At 38.6% G+C, this 14,551-nt stretch overlaps 1 protein-coding gene across 2 annotated transcripts in view; it reads right to left on the reverse strand.

The window, feature by feature from the left end:
• Positions 1-13,527: 13,527 nt before the first annotated feature.
• cpne5a (copine Va) overlaps positions 13,528-14,551 on the reverse strand; it is a 156,076-nt gene continuing 155,052 nt past the window's right edge. For both annotated transcript variants that reach the window (XM_041799404.1, XM_041799403.1), the window contains one exon: positions 13,528-14,056. In XM_041799404.1, coding sequence (XP_041655338.1) covers positions 13,868-14,056 — 189 coding nt within the window. In that variant the 3' untranslated portion in view covers positions 13,528-13,867. The remainder of the gene's footprint in view (positions 14,057-14,551) is intronic.

A 14,551-nucleotide genomic window follows, 5' to 3' on the forward strand; every position in this document is an offset into this window, starting at 1 on the left:
AACACAACAGTGGTTTAAGGACAACTGTGAATGGACTGGAGTAGTCCAGCCAGAGCCCTGACTTGAACCGTATCGAAAATCTCTGGAAGGACCTGAAAATGGCTGTCAACTGGCAGTCCCCATCCAACCTCAGAGCTTGAGAGGATTTGCAAAGAAGATTGGCAGAAAATCCCCCAATCCAGGTGCTGTTGGATCGAATTTCGTCCATCAAATATAATGCAAGGAAAATATTTTTCAAAAAACTATAAAGAAATTGAAAACAAACTCAAACTACAGTAGTCAACATTTGAAGTGGATCGCAACATTTCATCAAAGCTGTCCTGAGACAAGAATGGGTATAGTTCAAAATTCATGTATAACATGTAAGTCTACGAGTAATCAATGTTTTCATCAATGGAATTTCATGCCTCATCACTTTTGATGGTGCCCAGACATAATTGTTTGTCAGAAGGTGTAAAGTGGCTTGTCACACATTCACAAAGACAAGAGTGCAACCAAAAATTGTTGGTTTTTCAGAACTTCTTTGATTTACCTGAAGTCACAGTGGGCTGGAAATGCTTCTTAAACATTATTGGTTGCAATGCAGCAGCATAGTGCCTTTGGAGTGCCAGAACCTCCTACACCTGTCCAAGATGGTCACATAGTACCTGCACTCATCTGTGAAGAGCACTGTACCCCACTTATTCAGTGTCCACCTGCAGTTATCTGTGGCCCACTGCAGACGTGCCAGTTTGTGTGCTCTGGAAAGAGGCACCCTTGCAGCTCTTCTGTCTCCCAAGCCAACTTCATGAAGTCGTCTCTTAACAGTCTGAGTGGACACTCGCATCCCTATTGCCTCCTGAAGGTCATTTTGCAGGCTGACCGCAGGCATGACACGATTTATGTGGGCATGCAAGGTCAAGAATCTATCTTGATTCTGGGTTGTGACCCTTGTCTGCCTCCACAATGCCTTTGACTCACGCTACCAGACCTTCCAAACCTGTTTCAGGCTCTGGAAATGACACTTTAAGAGGTCCTGCATCTGCAACTTTTATGCTGATTTCTTCCCTTTTTGCAGCATTCCAATGGCCCTGTTGAGGTCAGCATCCGGCAATCTCACTAAACATGGCATTTCAATGCTTTCTGACCTCAAGTGAAGGTTTCAGAGCATTAAATAGTGACCACTTCTCAATTAAGATCACCACTGTTAGACTCTATGACAGGTCAGTTGGTACCTATTGACAAACAATTATGTCCGTAGATCATCAAAAGCCATGAAGGATGAAATTTCATCAATGAAAATATTGCCTAATAACAGACTCACATGTATGAATTGTGAAAAACACACATTTTGGTTTAAGGAAAACTTTGATGAAAAGTTTTGATCCACTTCAAATGTTGACTCCTGTAGATTACACTGACAAATGACAATTGTCATTTGCAACATTTATTTTGAGGCTTTTTGGGCCTATACCAGGAAGTGGACAATGGATAGAGTTGGAAATGGAGGGGAGAGAGTAGGGAATGATGTGCTTAAAGAAGCCACATGTCACACTTGAACTGCAGGGCCACCAGCTCAGAAGACGTTAGTCTTTACAGACCTCACCTTAACACCGTTAACATCTCATGACAGCATTGCATTAAGGCATATCCATCATGGATACTCATCCAGGCTACTCTCAATCCTAATGAGAGCTTCTGGTGATACTGACCCTGCTGTTGATGCCACTAGCTTCCCTCTGAGTTCAATGCAGGTTGTTTGTTTGCTATTAATTTTTTGATGGCTTAGTTATGACTTTAGGTGATTATACTCTGATGAAAATATCTTTACACATCCCCAACAACTGCAAGCACATGTAAGTGGGAATCTGTGCTTTCTTTTCAGCACCATGGACAGCACCCAGTGAACTCCATTACATCCCTTGAATATAAAATTATCAGAAATTACTACAGCCTGGGGCACTTTTCAGATCTATCTATATATAGAGAGAAAATATTCCAAATGAGTGCGTTTTCCACTGGGGTTTGTTTTGGGAGCTTTGGGGAAACACTCATCAATAATGCAGACCGATCCCTCGCCCCACTGAAGCACCACATCTTGACTGAGCCGGTTAAACTTAATATGTCAACTTTGCTGACTGCTTGACTTTAAAAAAAGTTAGGACAAGGACTTTTCTTAAGGTAAAGCAATGACTAACAGAGCGGCCATTAAACTCAGGCCTCAGAGAAAACCTGTGTTCCTTATTTCACTTTAAGAAAGCGCCGTCTGTCGGGTTTTAGGGTTCTTCAAAGAGTTAGTTTCTGGGAGATGTGCAGCAGCTCAGAGCTTGATATAGGAGAAATCAGAGGAGCAGAGGCAGACTTTCTGCCAGACAATAAGAAAGCCACTGGTTCTCTGCACTTTGTAGTGGTTTCTCTTCAGACTGAGATGAGCTGTGGCACCCACACAGCAGCAGTTATCTTTTAGCTCACAGTATAGAGCTATTTCTGCCTCTGTGTTTGGGGGAATACACAAAGTTATAGCCATGCATGTGTTTGTGCCATCTTAGGGAGCAAACAGGAGTAAGAGGGATGGGCACTGCAGTCACAGCAAGCAAAGACAGAAATGAAACATTTGGGCAATTATTTCCAGAAATGATGCAGCTGCTTTGTACCTTTAGGAGAATAAAATAATTCTCTTTCTTATAAGTCATCATTAAAAACTTGGACTTGTCCACAATACTGGAAACCATCATTAGATGTTTTTGAGATGTCTTCATGCATCTTGCCTCAGAGCGTCACAAGAAGCAACAGCACTGTTGCGTACCCTGCTACTCATTCATCACGTTCCTTCAAATCTAAAAGGCCTCAATCAGGCTGCCGAGCAAGATTTTTGTCTCTCTGTTTTTCTTCATCCAAGAAGCAGTCATTCATCACTCACTCTTTGTTAATATCCCACAAGATTCAAGGAGGGAGTCTCTGATGGCTTAATGCTTGTGGATGACTCAAACACTGTGTTTTCCTCCATCTTCCTCTCCTTTCTCCTACTGTACTCCTCAAGCTGTCTCTCTACCTCGCTCCACTCTCTTCTTCTCTCCCTATAATCCCCTTTTCTCCACGTTCCAACCCTCCCACCATCATTTTCTGTCCTCCTTCCTCCCACCAGATTTTCTCCCCCCCCGATCGCCCTCGCTCTCATCTCTTCTGTTACCACTCCTCTTCCCCTCTATCACCCACTCCCTCCATTATATTCTCTCGTACCATCTTGTTCTTCTGCTTTCCCTCCAGCCACAGAGATTACGCTTCTGGTTCCTCATCAGTAAGAAGGTAGCTAAAGTGTCGAGTCAACACATGCAGACGGAGCAGTAGGCAAACAACCCTGCTTTCACCTATAGCTGAAAATTCAGTCTGTTTTGTGGAAAAGCCATGCGATGGTTTCACTTTCACTTAGCTGCTAAAAGGTCTCAAAAACTGGCTGCACAGTGGTGCACAATAGCTGCTGGCTTCATCTGCACTCAGAGACATCCCAGACATTTGATTTGAGCCTGAGTCAGCTTGGCTGTCTTACACTTCTGAAAAACTGTTGACAAATTAGTGTGAGGGAGGGTGATGTATTATCCTCTTTTGTTTTTGCAGAGGAGGGGTTATTGTGACTTTTATCTTCTTCTCCCCCCATACTTCTTAATTTTTATATTTTTTCAATTTGTCTTCATTAGATTGAACTGTTAAAATGAAAGGAAATTTGATGAAGAGAGAGCAGGAATGAAGGGACTTCATCACTGTAAATGGGGTTTTTTCAAACAAGTGAACCAAATGAAGTCCCATACTTATTTTTAATACAAATGCCTTCATGTGACCTTCACAAGTCAAGTCCATTAGCTAGGAAACCCACATTTTTTCCCTCTTTTAAGATTTATTTTAGGATTTCTACATCCTTATTTAGATAGATCTGTGGAAAGAGTCAGAAACTAGTGGGTGAGAGAGAAAGAGAGTGGTAATGGTGCAGGAAAGGAGCCACTGGTCAGATTTGAATCCAGGCAAGAGGGGTCTGGCTACAGACTATAGATCTCAGACGCCCCCCATCAGAGTACAATACTGTGAGATGTGACCTCTGTCCGAACGTGATATGATTTTCAGGTACAACATATTTCCAGTTTTACATTTCTTTTTTTCTTTTTTTTCTTTTTTTTTTTTTAAATCAAAAGGCAACTTTTATTCACAAATAAAGTCTGGAAATAAAAATACTGCTAAACAATACAGAGTGAGCAATATTTCATAAAAAAATACAGAATAAAAGGTCAGTGGTCTAATCATAGCAAACGTTAGCTACATTAGCTTTAGCAAACATAGAATAAGATTATGTAGCTAACGTACCAAATGTCAGCTACAATGCTATGCTAGCTGTAGCAAATGTAGCATAGCTATTATAGCTAACACAGCTGTGTAAGCAGAGTGTTCACTCGGTTTAATGAAACATTTTGTAGTTAGGATTTGCATTGGCGTCAGAGATCTGTAGTCTGCAGCCAGAATGTCTTTGTACATCTCTGACCTCCACTCTCACCAACACTTCATCTTAGACACCGCATATCTCAGATAGGAATTGCTGTAATTTGCCTTAATAGCGTATTTTTGGTGTCAGATTTTATCTTTTAATTGGACTTTATTCATCAACCATGTCTGGCATTTAGATTCATAAAATAACCACATTGCAATCATTACAGACCAAGAAGCATTCATAAGTAGAACAGAAAAAGGTCAGAGGTCTAAATTATTATCAAATTATATATTAAACCATTTTAGAAGTAGTAACACAAGCAGTTTTTCTTAGCTTAAGCCAAAGATAGCATAGCAATACTACCTATTAATTAACGTTACTACATAAGCCAACTAGCTAAGTTTTAGCAACCTGAGCTTTAGCTAAATGGAGCTATGGCTTATGTTACTACATTGATAACGTATCTATGTATTTTAAATAGCTGCTTTGTATTAGCTTTAGCTAAGTTACTTAGCCTACATATCACTGTTATCTGTAGCTAAGTTAGCTTCGCAACAAAGCTTTGGGAAACAAAGCTAAAGCTAACTTAGCTATGCAGATAACAGATGTGCAGCTTACATAGCTGCTTTGTGAGCTTTGCTTTAGCTATATAGCTCTGTTATCTATGCAGTTTATGCGGCTAACAGAGCTAAGTATAGCTCATTTATCTATAGCTAAGTTATCTTTAGCAACATAATCTGTGTTGCAAATGTAGCTAATGCTAACTCTGCTGCACAGAGTTAGATACGTGGCTTAGGGAGCTGATTTGTGAGCTTTGCTTTAGCAATGTTAGCTATGTTAGCTACGTAGCTACGTTGTCTATGCAGCTAACAAAGCTATGTAAGCTACACTGGCTGCATTAGAATGTTCAGCTTTATTTAACGTTTTGTAATCAGGTTTTGCAGGTCAGGATTTCAACTTTTAACCTTTGATTATCTAACCACTACCTCAAACCTTACTCTTACCCTAAATGGATGTTAAATCTGATTTTATTGTTTGGCATTTTAGCATGTGTTTAAATCCTGAGACATACAGCGTCTCACATGAACAGTCTGTGAGAGTAGCTATCAGAAATGAACACGCTGCAGCCAGACTGTCTTGGTTACATGGATCTATGGTGTATGCTACAGTGTAGATCTGGTATAGAAGAAATGTTTGACGAGAAAAACAGTCATATTTCAACAGAACTACAGCGCAAACCTCATGTGCTTTGCATTTATGTGTAAAAATGTTCATCTACAATACCACAAAAGCTGTCCCTTTATACATATATTCGTTTTGTTTGTTTAACCCCTGTCCATTTAAATCCTAGGCATGTTCCAGCAGGATATTATGCAATCACATCCTGCTAAATGATGACATTTTTGCTGGTGTCATTAAAGCTGTCACAAAACACTGTCTGAAAATTTATCAGTTTAAAGATTTGGTAATGCTCTGGTAAAGTCTTAAGTTAAGTTTGCACAAAACAGAGTTAAGGGAAAGATCTGGGTTTGAATTATCCTTGAAGAAATGTTGTTTCTAAATGTAAAGAAATGTGTAGTTGACAACTATAAATAATGTAAATGGTGTTGATCCACTAATTGATCATCAGAAACGTGTTTATCCTAATTATAACTCCTAAAATAGTCGATGCAGTGATGTGTTGAGTGTACAGTCAATAAAAACTGTGTTAGTATTCAGTCCACTTGGTTCAGACTGGCTTATTTACTTTCTCAGTATCCTCTTGTTGTGTGCCTGTGGAATCACATAATATCTCCAAACTATCCCTGACATTTTCAATTTCTGTGTTGTTTTTGTCCATAATGAGAACACATTTTTATGTAGAACGGCCTGTTCCTGAATGCAGCAGCAAACAGTAAATAAGGTGCATTGTGTCAGGATGTGATGAGATTCAGCACTGTGGACTTTCCACTGAGAAGTCTGAGCACACTGCAGGTACCCATCAGCTCCTCTGTCCTTCAGTTTAAATACAAAATAAATAGATTTTTATAAAATCACATTGTTTTTCTTTTCAGGGAATCTGACAAAATAATCACTGATCAGTGATCCCAGCTGACAAATCTACCACACATTATCCTATAAAGGCTGTAATATGAAACCACCCACTGCTCCAGCTCTATCACAGCACACTGTTAACTCACTCATTTCTTCAATATATATCTTTACTGTTTGCCTAATGATGATTTATAACCTTTTTAAGTGCAGCTAGTGAGCTGTGGAGGTGAGAGTGCTGCTGAGTGAGAGGTGTGTTGTAGGTGAGAGGAGTTCATGTGAACACATGGACAGAAAATGAAGAAACCGTACAAGAAGGTACTAAAATGATGCCTCCAAACAAAGGATGGTCTAAAAATAAATTGATGTGATCTGTATGAATTGGTGGAAATTTTTCCACGCACAGTCAGACCTGAGACAGCTCACCTTCCTGCTGCTCTGGGTTCTGTTCTTAGTTTAGCAGTGTTGGCGTGCTGAGACATGAAGAGATGTGGTTCTGGCTGGTTTGCCGCTCAATACTGGGAGTGCAGTCCAGCCCAGACTCTGATTAGAGAGAGAATAGTTTGTGCACACCTCCATCCTCGCCTTGTTGAAAAGATTAAAAAACAGACTCAAAGTCCTGAGGGACATTGGGTGGCTGTTCATCACACTAACTGGGGACCTGATTAAGTCACAGGTGTACACATTTATTTGCAATAAAAAAGGATCACATATTTGGCTGGTTGGGGCTGGCAGACAGTAATGTTTCTGACCTCAGTCCTGATCTGAACAGTGAATCTATAACTAGTTATCACACAGCTAAGGGCCTCTCAGTCTCTCCAACCACTTCCACTGCTCACTTTTTGTTTTGAATCGAGGACAAAATCTGTGCTACATAGGGGGTACTTGCTAACCTGCAAACCACTGTTTTCATGTATGAATTTAATATGATGAGGGAGAAAAGCCTTTAAAGGGGTATTTAGGTATTTTTGAAGGTGGGTTGTATGAGGTACTTTACAATAGTAGTGGCACTAGCCTCCAGTGATATTAGTGTGCAATGCCCCTTTAATTGTGTGAAGCAGGCTGGGGCAGCATAATTTTGTGAGTTTTAGGTAAAATGGGCTTAGAAAACATTGCTGACTCAATTAAACGCAAAGTTGAAAAACTTCCCAGAAAGCCTCTGTGTTTGGCATTTGCATTTGCAGTGATGGCTACCAGCTACATGCTCATCCACATCTATGTATCTGAACAGCTGTTTTGTTCTGCAGGCTGGTGGTTTAGGAGGGCTCACTGGTGTGATGAGAGCCCATGTCTAGATAGCTACTGTTGTCATGAGTGGGACTTGGCTACAACACCTCAGGACATTTCTGATTAAAGACTGCTGCATCACTCCCCATCCAGAGTTCCCTGCTTTACTGAAGTTTATGTCATTTTATTCCTCTATAACAGCTGATAACTAGATAAGCTATCGATGGCACAAAATGTTTACCTTCTGAAAACATTGTCAGCTGTTAAAATTGAAAACTGAGCTGAACTGGGCTTTCTAGTGTAGCAGTCTTGACTTAACTTCCAGCATGTCCATGGCAACTACGATTATGTCACGTCAGTCCAATCGGCTCTGTCATGACTGTCCCTGGCAGTGAAATTTAATGAGGCAACTTAAAAACTCAACTAAACAATTTTTAATTAATACACAGTAGTCTTGTCAAATTGATGTAGTAATTTAAGAGCAAAATTTTATGTATTGTACATCAAACCTGAGATACACTATTTGGTCACACTCGAGCACTGTTTTGTACAAAGCTCAATCCTGTAAGGAAATCTTTGTATCTTTATAGTAGTAAATGCAAGTCAGTCTATTGATTTGTATTTCATTTCCTGAAGAAATGCTGCAATAGCCACAAATAATTCATATGATGTAATAACTGTTGTAGTTATAATCAAGATTTTAATCCTTAGGAGGATAAAAGTTTTCAAGGAAATTCTGAGCAGGAAAGGTTGTTATTCACTGTATTTTTAACTGCCCACACAGACATGAATTCATGTAGTGGTATTTATACAGGGGTGGAAAGAGAACAAGAATGTTGTACTCGAGTAAAAGCACAGTTACTTTGGTTAAAATTTACTTAAAGTAAAATTTATGATTTGTGAATCAATCCAAGTAATCTATTTGATGTGTACTCAAAGCACTGAGTAGTACATACTTATGAAGTGCTTCCTTTTTAACTCCTTTTTCTTTATTTTAACTTGCAGAAATCTCTGAGTAATTGTTGTAATTACTCGTAAGCAGAACTCTTGTGAATGATTTCTGCATATTGTGCATGTGAACTGTTTAGTAGAGTATAATTCTATATCATTAGCTGTTGATGGTCTTCCTGGCTGCCACTTGCTGCGCATTGTTGGAGCAGTCAGTGGGTGGGACAGGGAGGTGTTGGCTCGCTCTCAGGCTGCTAATTTATGGCTCCAGCTGCTGTCTCCCTCTCCCCAGGTGGACATGTTGATTCGTCAGCAGTGCATCTCATTAGGGAGAGAAAAACACAATTCTAAAGGAGCGGATTCTGTGAGAGGACAGCGCAAGTCACTGATTGGACTCCAGTCTCTCGGTGGGATAGATGTGTAGACACAAATCAGCCATCTAGTTAAAGAAGCGCTGCAATAAAATCTCATGACAGCAGTGTTTTTAATTAATGGCCGCACAGTGACAGCTGGATTTATTACAAGAAAGAAAGTAGCAAGATAAGTTAAGACAACTGGGCTTAAAGGGGGATTCTTTCAATTTTACTCATCAAAATCAGTTAAGAGGCCAGCTTGAAGTCAAACAAAGAACAAAATCCTCACTGTCAACAATCTAACCACAGGTAAATCAATTTATCCTTGGGTGAACACTTCTTGCTAATGTGTGTCAAAGTAAATTTCAACAGATGCTATTCAGTGTCAAAGCTTTTCTGCAGCTTGATTTATGCATTTGAACCTAACATATTCACAAAACTCAGATATTCTGTGTGTGTGTGTGTGGGGGGGGGGGGGGGGGGTACCAAATGTTTTAAAAAGCAATTTAAAAATTCAATTACATCAAGAAGGAAGAATCAAAGTTAAGGTTTCTCCTTAAAGGGGGCCAACACTTTACACTCAGTAAATTAATAGATGCATATCATAACATCTGTTTTTATACTGCATCCCTTCCTTACTTTGAGCAGTGAGTGTTGCAACCAGTGAAAAAAGTGGAAAAAACATACATGGCTGAAAATAGAATATTGATATGATCTTTTTAACCTCATAGGAAGTGAACCTGTCACAGGTATCAGGAAGTGAAAACGACAGAGAATAAAACAAATTCCAATGGTGGGTTTCTCCTGTGAGCTCCTGATCTTGGTAGGAAACGTAAATGTTATTATGATGATGATGATGCCATATTGCTTTATTCCAGGTCATAGTCACATATGGTAAATGTCGAGTCTGTCTACTGTTTTTACTTTTCCTGTCTGGATTGAAAACCGACAATTGAAAATTAAAACCCTTGGAGACACTGGACCTCATTCCATGATAAAAATCATTAATCATTTAGCTGACATTAGCATTCAGCCACTTTCCACTTGACATTAGATTTGAGTCACAGGCATGATAGACAATGTTTGCATGAATAAAGATGTTACTTTTAGACATATTTAAGCCACACAGGATGTATTTGCATCGTCCTTGCACTTTAAACTGCTATTCTCCCTCATCATGTACAATGGTTGTGCAACTATATAAGCTATGTATAAGCAGCTATATATAAGATCCACAGTTATTCTTGCATCACTGTAGCATGATTATGTTGTAATTCAGCCCAAAATACATCCAGTCAGTTTCACATCAGGGTGAAATATACACATGTTCAAAATAAACATCCACTGTTACTGTCAGAGCACATTTTTGAAGTTGAATTTTAAATTACAGTTTCATTGTACACATTTTATCTTCTATCAAACAAACACTCAAGAGAACTTAACAGTCTGCCAAGTATTCAATATTTTATTAATTCTCAGTTAAGGCAATCCATTACAAAGCATTTCACAAACCACAGCATGACGACAATATCATGTCCAACACCTGGTTTGGAAATTTTTCAGCATGCAAGTCAGAGACCAAGAGAGGTATGTAAACAACCTGGGATAAAACAGGAGTAGTGGAGAGAAGAACCCATACAGTATGTGTCTTATAGGAACCCAACGGTAAGAAAGCAGACATGAAACATGCTAAAAGTGGCTGTTTTCTCCTAATTACATCCCAAGTAACAAACGATGCACATGGCTGGTTTATTCATCACGTGAAAGGAAGGCAGAATACCACACTTCCTGCCATTTGGCACAAACATGCACATTGTCTGAAAAGACTGAATTTGGCACTGGATATTCTTTCTATGGGGATTATGTACATAATTTGAGTTTAGCCTAAAAACAGCAAATGAAGGAATAATTATGTTTCCATTTGAAATAATAAAATAATGTTGGACAGATATCTTTAAGACTGCTAAGTGTATGTCATAATAATTTAATGTTTCATTGCATAAGAGTCAAACTTGTGCTCACTTTATATGTATATTTGTTTAAACTGAGGGCAGTAGAGTTTGGTTTCCCTGTTGAGGAAATATCACAGAAGAAAGAAGGCTCTGTGAGAAACTTAAAGCAGCCAGAAAAGCAATTAAACTGATTTTGCTGATTACATAAATATGTATAGAAAGTTCCCAAAACATACAGCCTAAACTACACTTCATATTTTCATTTCCTCTCTTCTCACATTTTCAATGACACTCACAGTACAAGAGCTGCATGCTAATGCTTAATTCACATTCCTGCCAAAATAAGAATTCTTTGTATTTATGTTCAGCGAGTGATGACGTCCAATTGCTTTGAAAGAGGGAAAGTAATTTCATAAAGAAAATACAAATAAACATATCTCGCTTTACCTATATTTCCTAAAATATTTTTGTTCATTACTGACTTAGATTTGGTTAAAATGGCTATTTATAGAGGTACTCTGGTATTTATCTTTATATAATATACTTAATCTCATTTAATCTCTACTGATCAAGTTGGCAGCAGTTTAAATGTGTTTTGTCTTCTGAGAAGAACATAAGGTCCCTTATTAAAAACAATAAAGGTGAAACAAAACCCAACTATGGATCAGGGCCAGAAGGAGTTCACTGCCTCTGCATCGAGATTCTGCAGTATCATCACTCTATCTTTGTTTAAAGCAATGCTAGCAGGTAAACATTAAACAGTTAAAATATGGCGAAGCTACATGAATTATGTAAACATGTTTGCTCTATACACAAACCAGATCATGACAAACGATCAGGGCTTCACATTCTCAGAGAACAACATGACAAATCTTTGTAAACGTTAGTCCTGTTGTCGTGTCATGAAAAGCTGTAAGTACAAAACGAGACAATGCAGATTGAACACAAACTCACTTCTTAGTAAAATCCATAGTGTTCACTTTGTCCTTGAGGCAATGCAAATAGCCACAGTTGAATTGTAAACAAGTCTTGACTTTGAATAGTGTATAACAAGGCTCAGTGACAATATTAACTTTCATTATTTCAAAGGTTATTAATGAAGTATAAAAAAGTACAGACACTGGTAGAGACAGTGAGAATCAGCCACTGCAGCTGGAATAGTCCTAATCTGAAAACAGTTTATTCTGTGTGTACATCTTTAATATGAGACCTGCTGCTGCTGGCAGAGTAACACCTGGGTAACTGAATTTGGATATGTTTCCATATACTAGGCACATTTGGATCGAGATAGTGAGTGACTGAGTACCTACAAATGAAAATGATGGTCTTTAGAAATGGGGATTTATACATCTGGGACACAACGGCTATAATTGTGTACACAGAAATAAAAAAGAGGAGTGAACAAACTTTTCTATCAACCAGCGGCTTGAATTGCATCCTATAATGAAAGTGTACTTTATTTAAAATTATATCTTAATGTCTGTAACAAAATGGGCTTTTGTGCATCACTTTAAAACAAATTATAATGGGAACACTCCCATAATGAGAAATAGTCAAATGCAAAATACAAACACATCTCAAAGGATTAAGACAAATCTCACTGACTCATAACTGTTTTGAGCATTTGGAATTTATAAAGATCATTTTAAGAAAACAAAGAATTTGGCATTGCTTTACTTTATGAAGGAACAAATGTGTTTGTGAGGAGAAAAAAAGGAGGTATTAGCTGACATCAGTTCTTGCAAAGATTATTTGTAGGGTCCTATAAAGTTCAGGAAAAAAATCCAACACAATGAACCTTAACCACAACAACCATAATGGAAAGAAACAAACCGCAAGATGACAAATGAGATATGGCAGCATGGCTTATGCAGTAATATTCACCTCTCTGAATACTAACAAGAAAAGTAAGCATGTGCTTTGAATTATTCAGATTTTCTCCATAAACATCATTTTAAAATAAATACGAATATATGAGTATAATCATTTTCTAATAAACATTCTTACTGTTGTCATCTTGTGTTAAATGTTGGTGGAAGACAACGTCAAAGCCGGCTCCTTTCCATTATCTTCATTCTGGTAGCTGCTGTTTATTTGACACTAATGGTTTTCAGCTTATTAACATTATAACCTTTGTGCTTTCATTTGGAAAGTAATTAGTGCACTCTGTTATATAGAAATTTAAGAAACGGGTATAAGACGAGATGCTGGAAAATCGGTATGGCATCAGCGCACAGCAGGTCCTCTATATAACAGCTTGCAATCAAAATGATCTATTACTGAAAACGACTCATGAACTGCTTATTAGGTTTTATCACATGCTTTTATATTACAGTTCTTATCAAAGTAGAGAGAGGGGGGTTTCAATACACTTGTCACAAAATATAAGAAGGAAAACTACAGGGGGAGTATGACTTTAATCCCAACCCTCAAAGGAATAAATTATCTCTGTAATAAATAATAAATAAATAAGTATACACAAAATTTCCTAGCTCAATACACACTGATTCCAAAAGGTATCACAAACATGATACACACTGGCACATTCTAATATATGTACGCCTTCAATCAGGCTCTCTATCAGTTCACTTGCTATCCATTACATCACCACTTTGACAGGTTTGACAGCGAACAACTAAAACCTCCTCACACACCCGACTCCTCTTTGCTCTTTCATCCTCCAGCACTCAGAGAGAAAACAAAAAAACTCCCTGATCATTGGCAGGTTCACCCAAAAGAAGTCTCATTTCTCCAAAAGTAAAATGGAGTCTCATCTCTTTTGATCGAGCCAGATTATTGTTTAAGGACTTCAAGCGTTTACCATTTCCCAGACGATGCTTGTGGATGCAGGTTCCCATCAGTGCCAACTGTGCACCGCCCAAACACAAAGCTTTGCGTGGGGCTCAAACAGAGTTAGTCTGAGGAAGGTTGTCGACTGAGTAAGCCGGTGGGACAGGGTTGGGTTTGATCCCTCTGCTCTTCATGTATGAGATCAGCTGGTCAGGGATCTCAGCCAATACATCTTTAGCAAGCCGTGCCATGCTAAGAACGTGGTTGCCCGTGCGGTCCATGTAATCTCTGAATGGGACAAACTGTGGTAACAAGAGAAACAAATACATGGAAAAACACATCATTTAAGTATGAATTACTAAGAGCTCCTTTACAGGTGATCTTCAGAAGGACTGGATCAATAATACACTGATGTTGTCAGTATTTTGTATTACCTGAAACAAGTCTGACTAAAATCATGAAGCACATGTTTGTCATTCTGTAATCATCAATTGACCAGAGCACCTAAAGATGTATTCCATGTGATATGGCGTTGTTGTGCTTATAGTTGCTGAGCTTACATTTGTGGCACAGGATGACTTGATCTATCCTTTTTATGTAATAAGATTCCATTAAACACCCGGTGTTTTCTTGTTTTGGAAAATCTGCTGTATGATGGCTTTACTAGGCAGCCTTTCATCTGTCCATCTATCAACTCATTCAATGACATATCTAATTATCCATCCATCCATCCATCCATCCATCCATCTATGCACCCATCCATCCATCCATGCATCCATCCACCCATGCATCCATCC

Source organism: Cheilinus undulatus, linkage group 11, assembly GCF_018320785.1.
Source record: "Cheilinus undulatus linkage group 11, ASM1832078v1, whole genome shotgun sequence".
NCBI classification, from domain to species: Eukaryota; Metazoa; Chordata; class Actinopteri; order Labriformes; family Labridae; genus Cheilinus; species Cheilinus undulatus.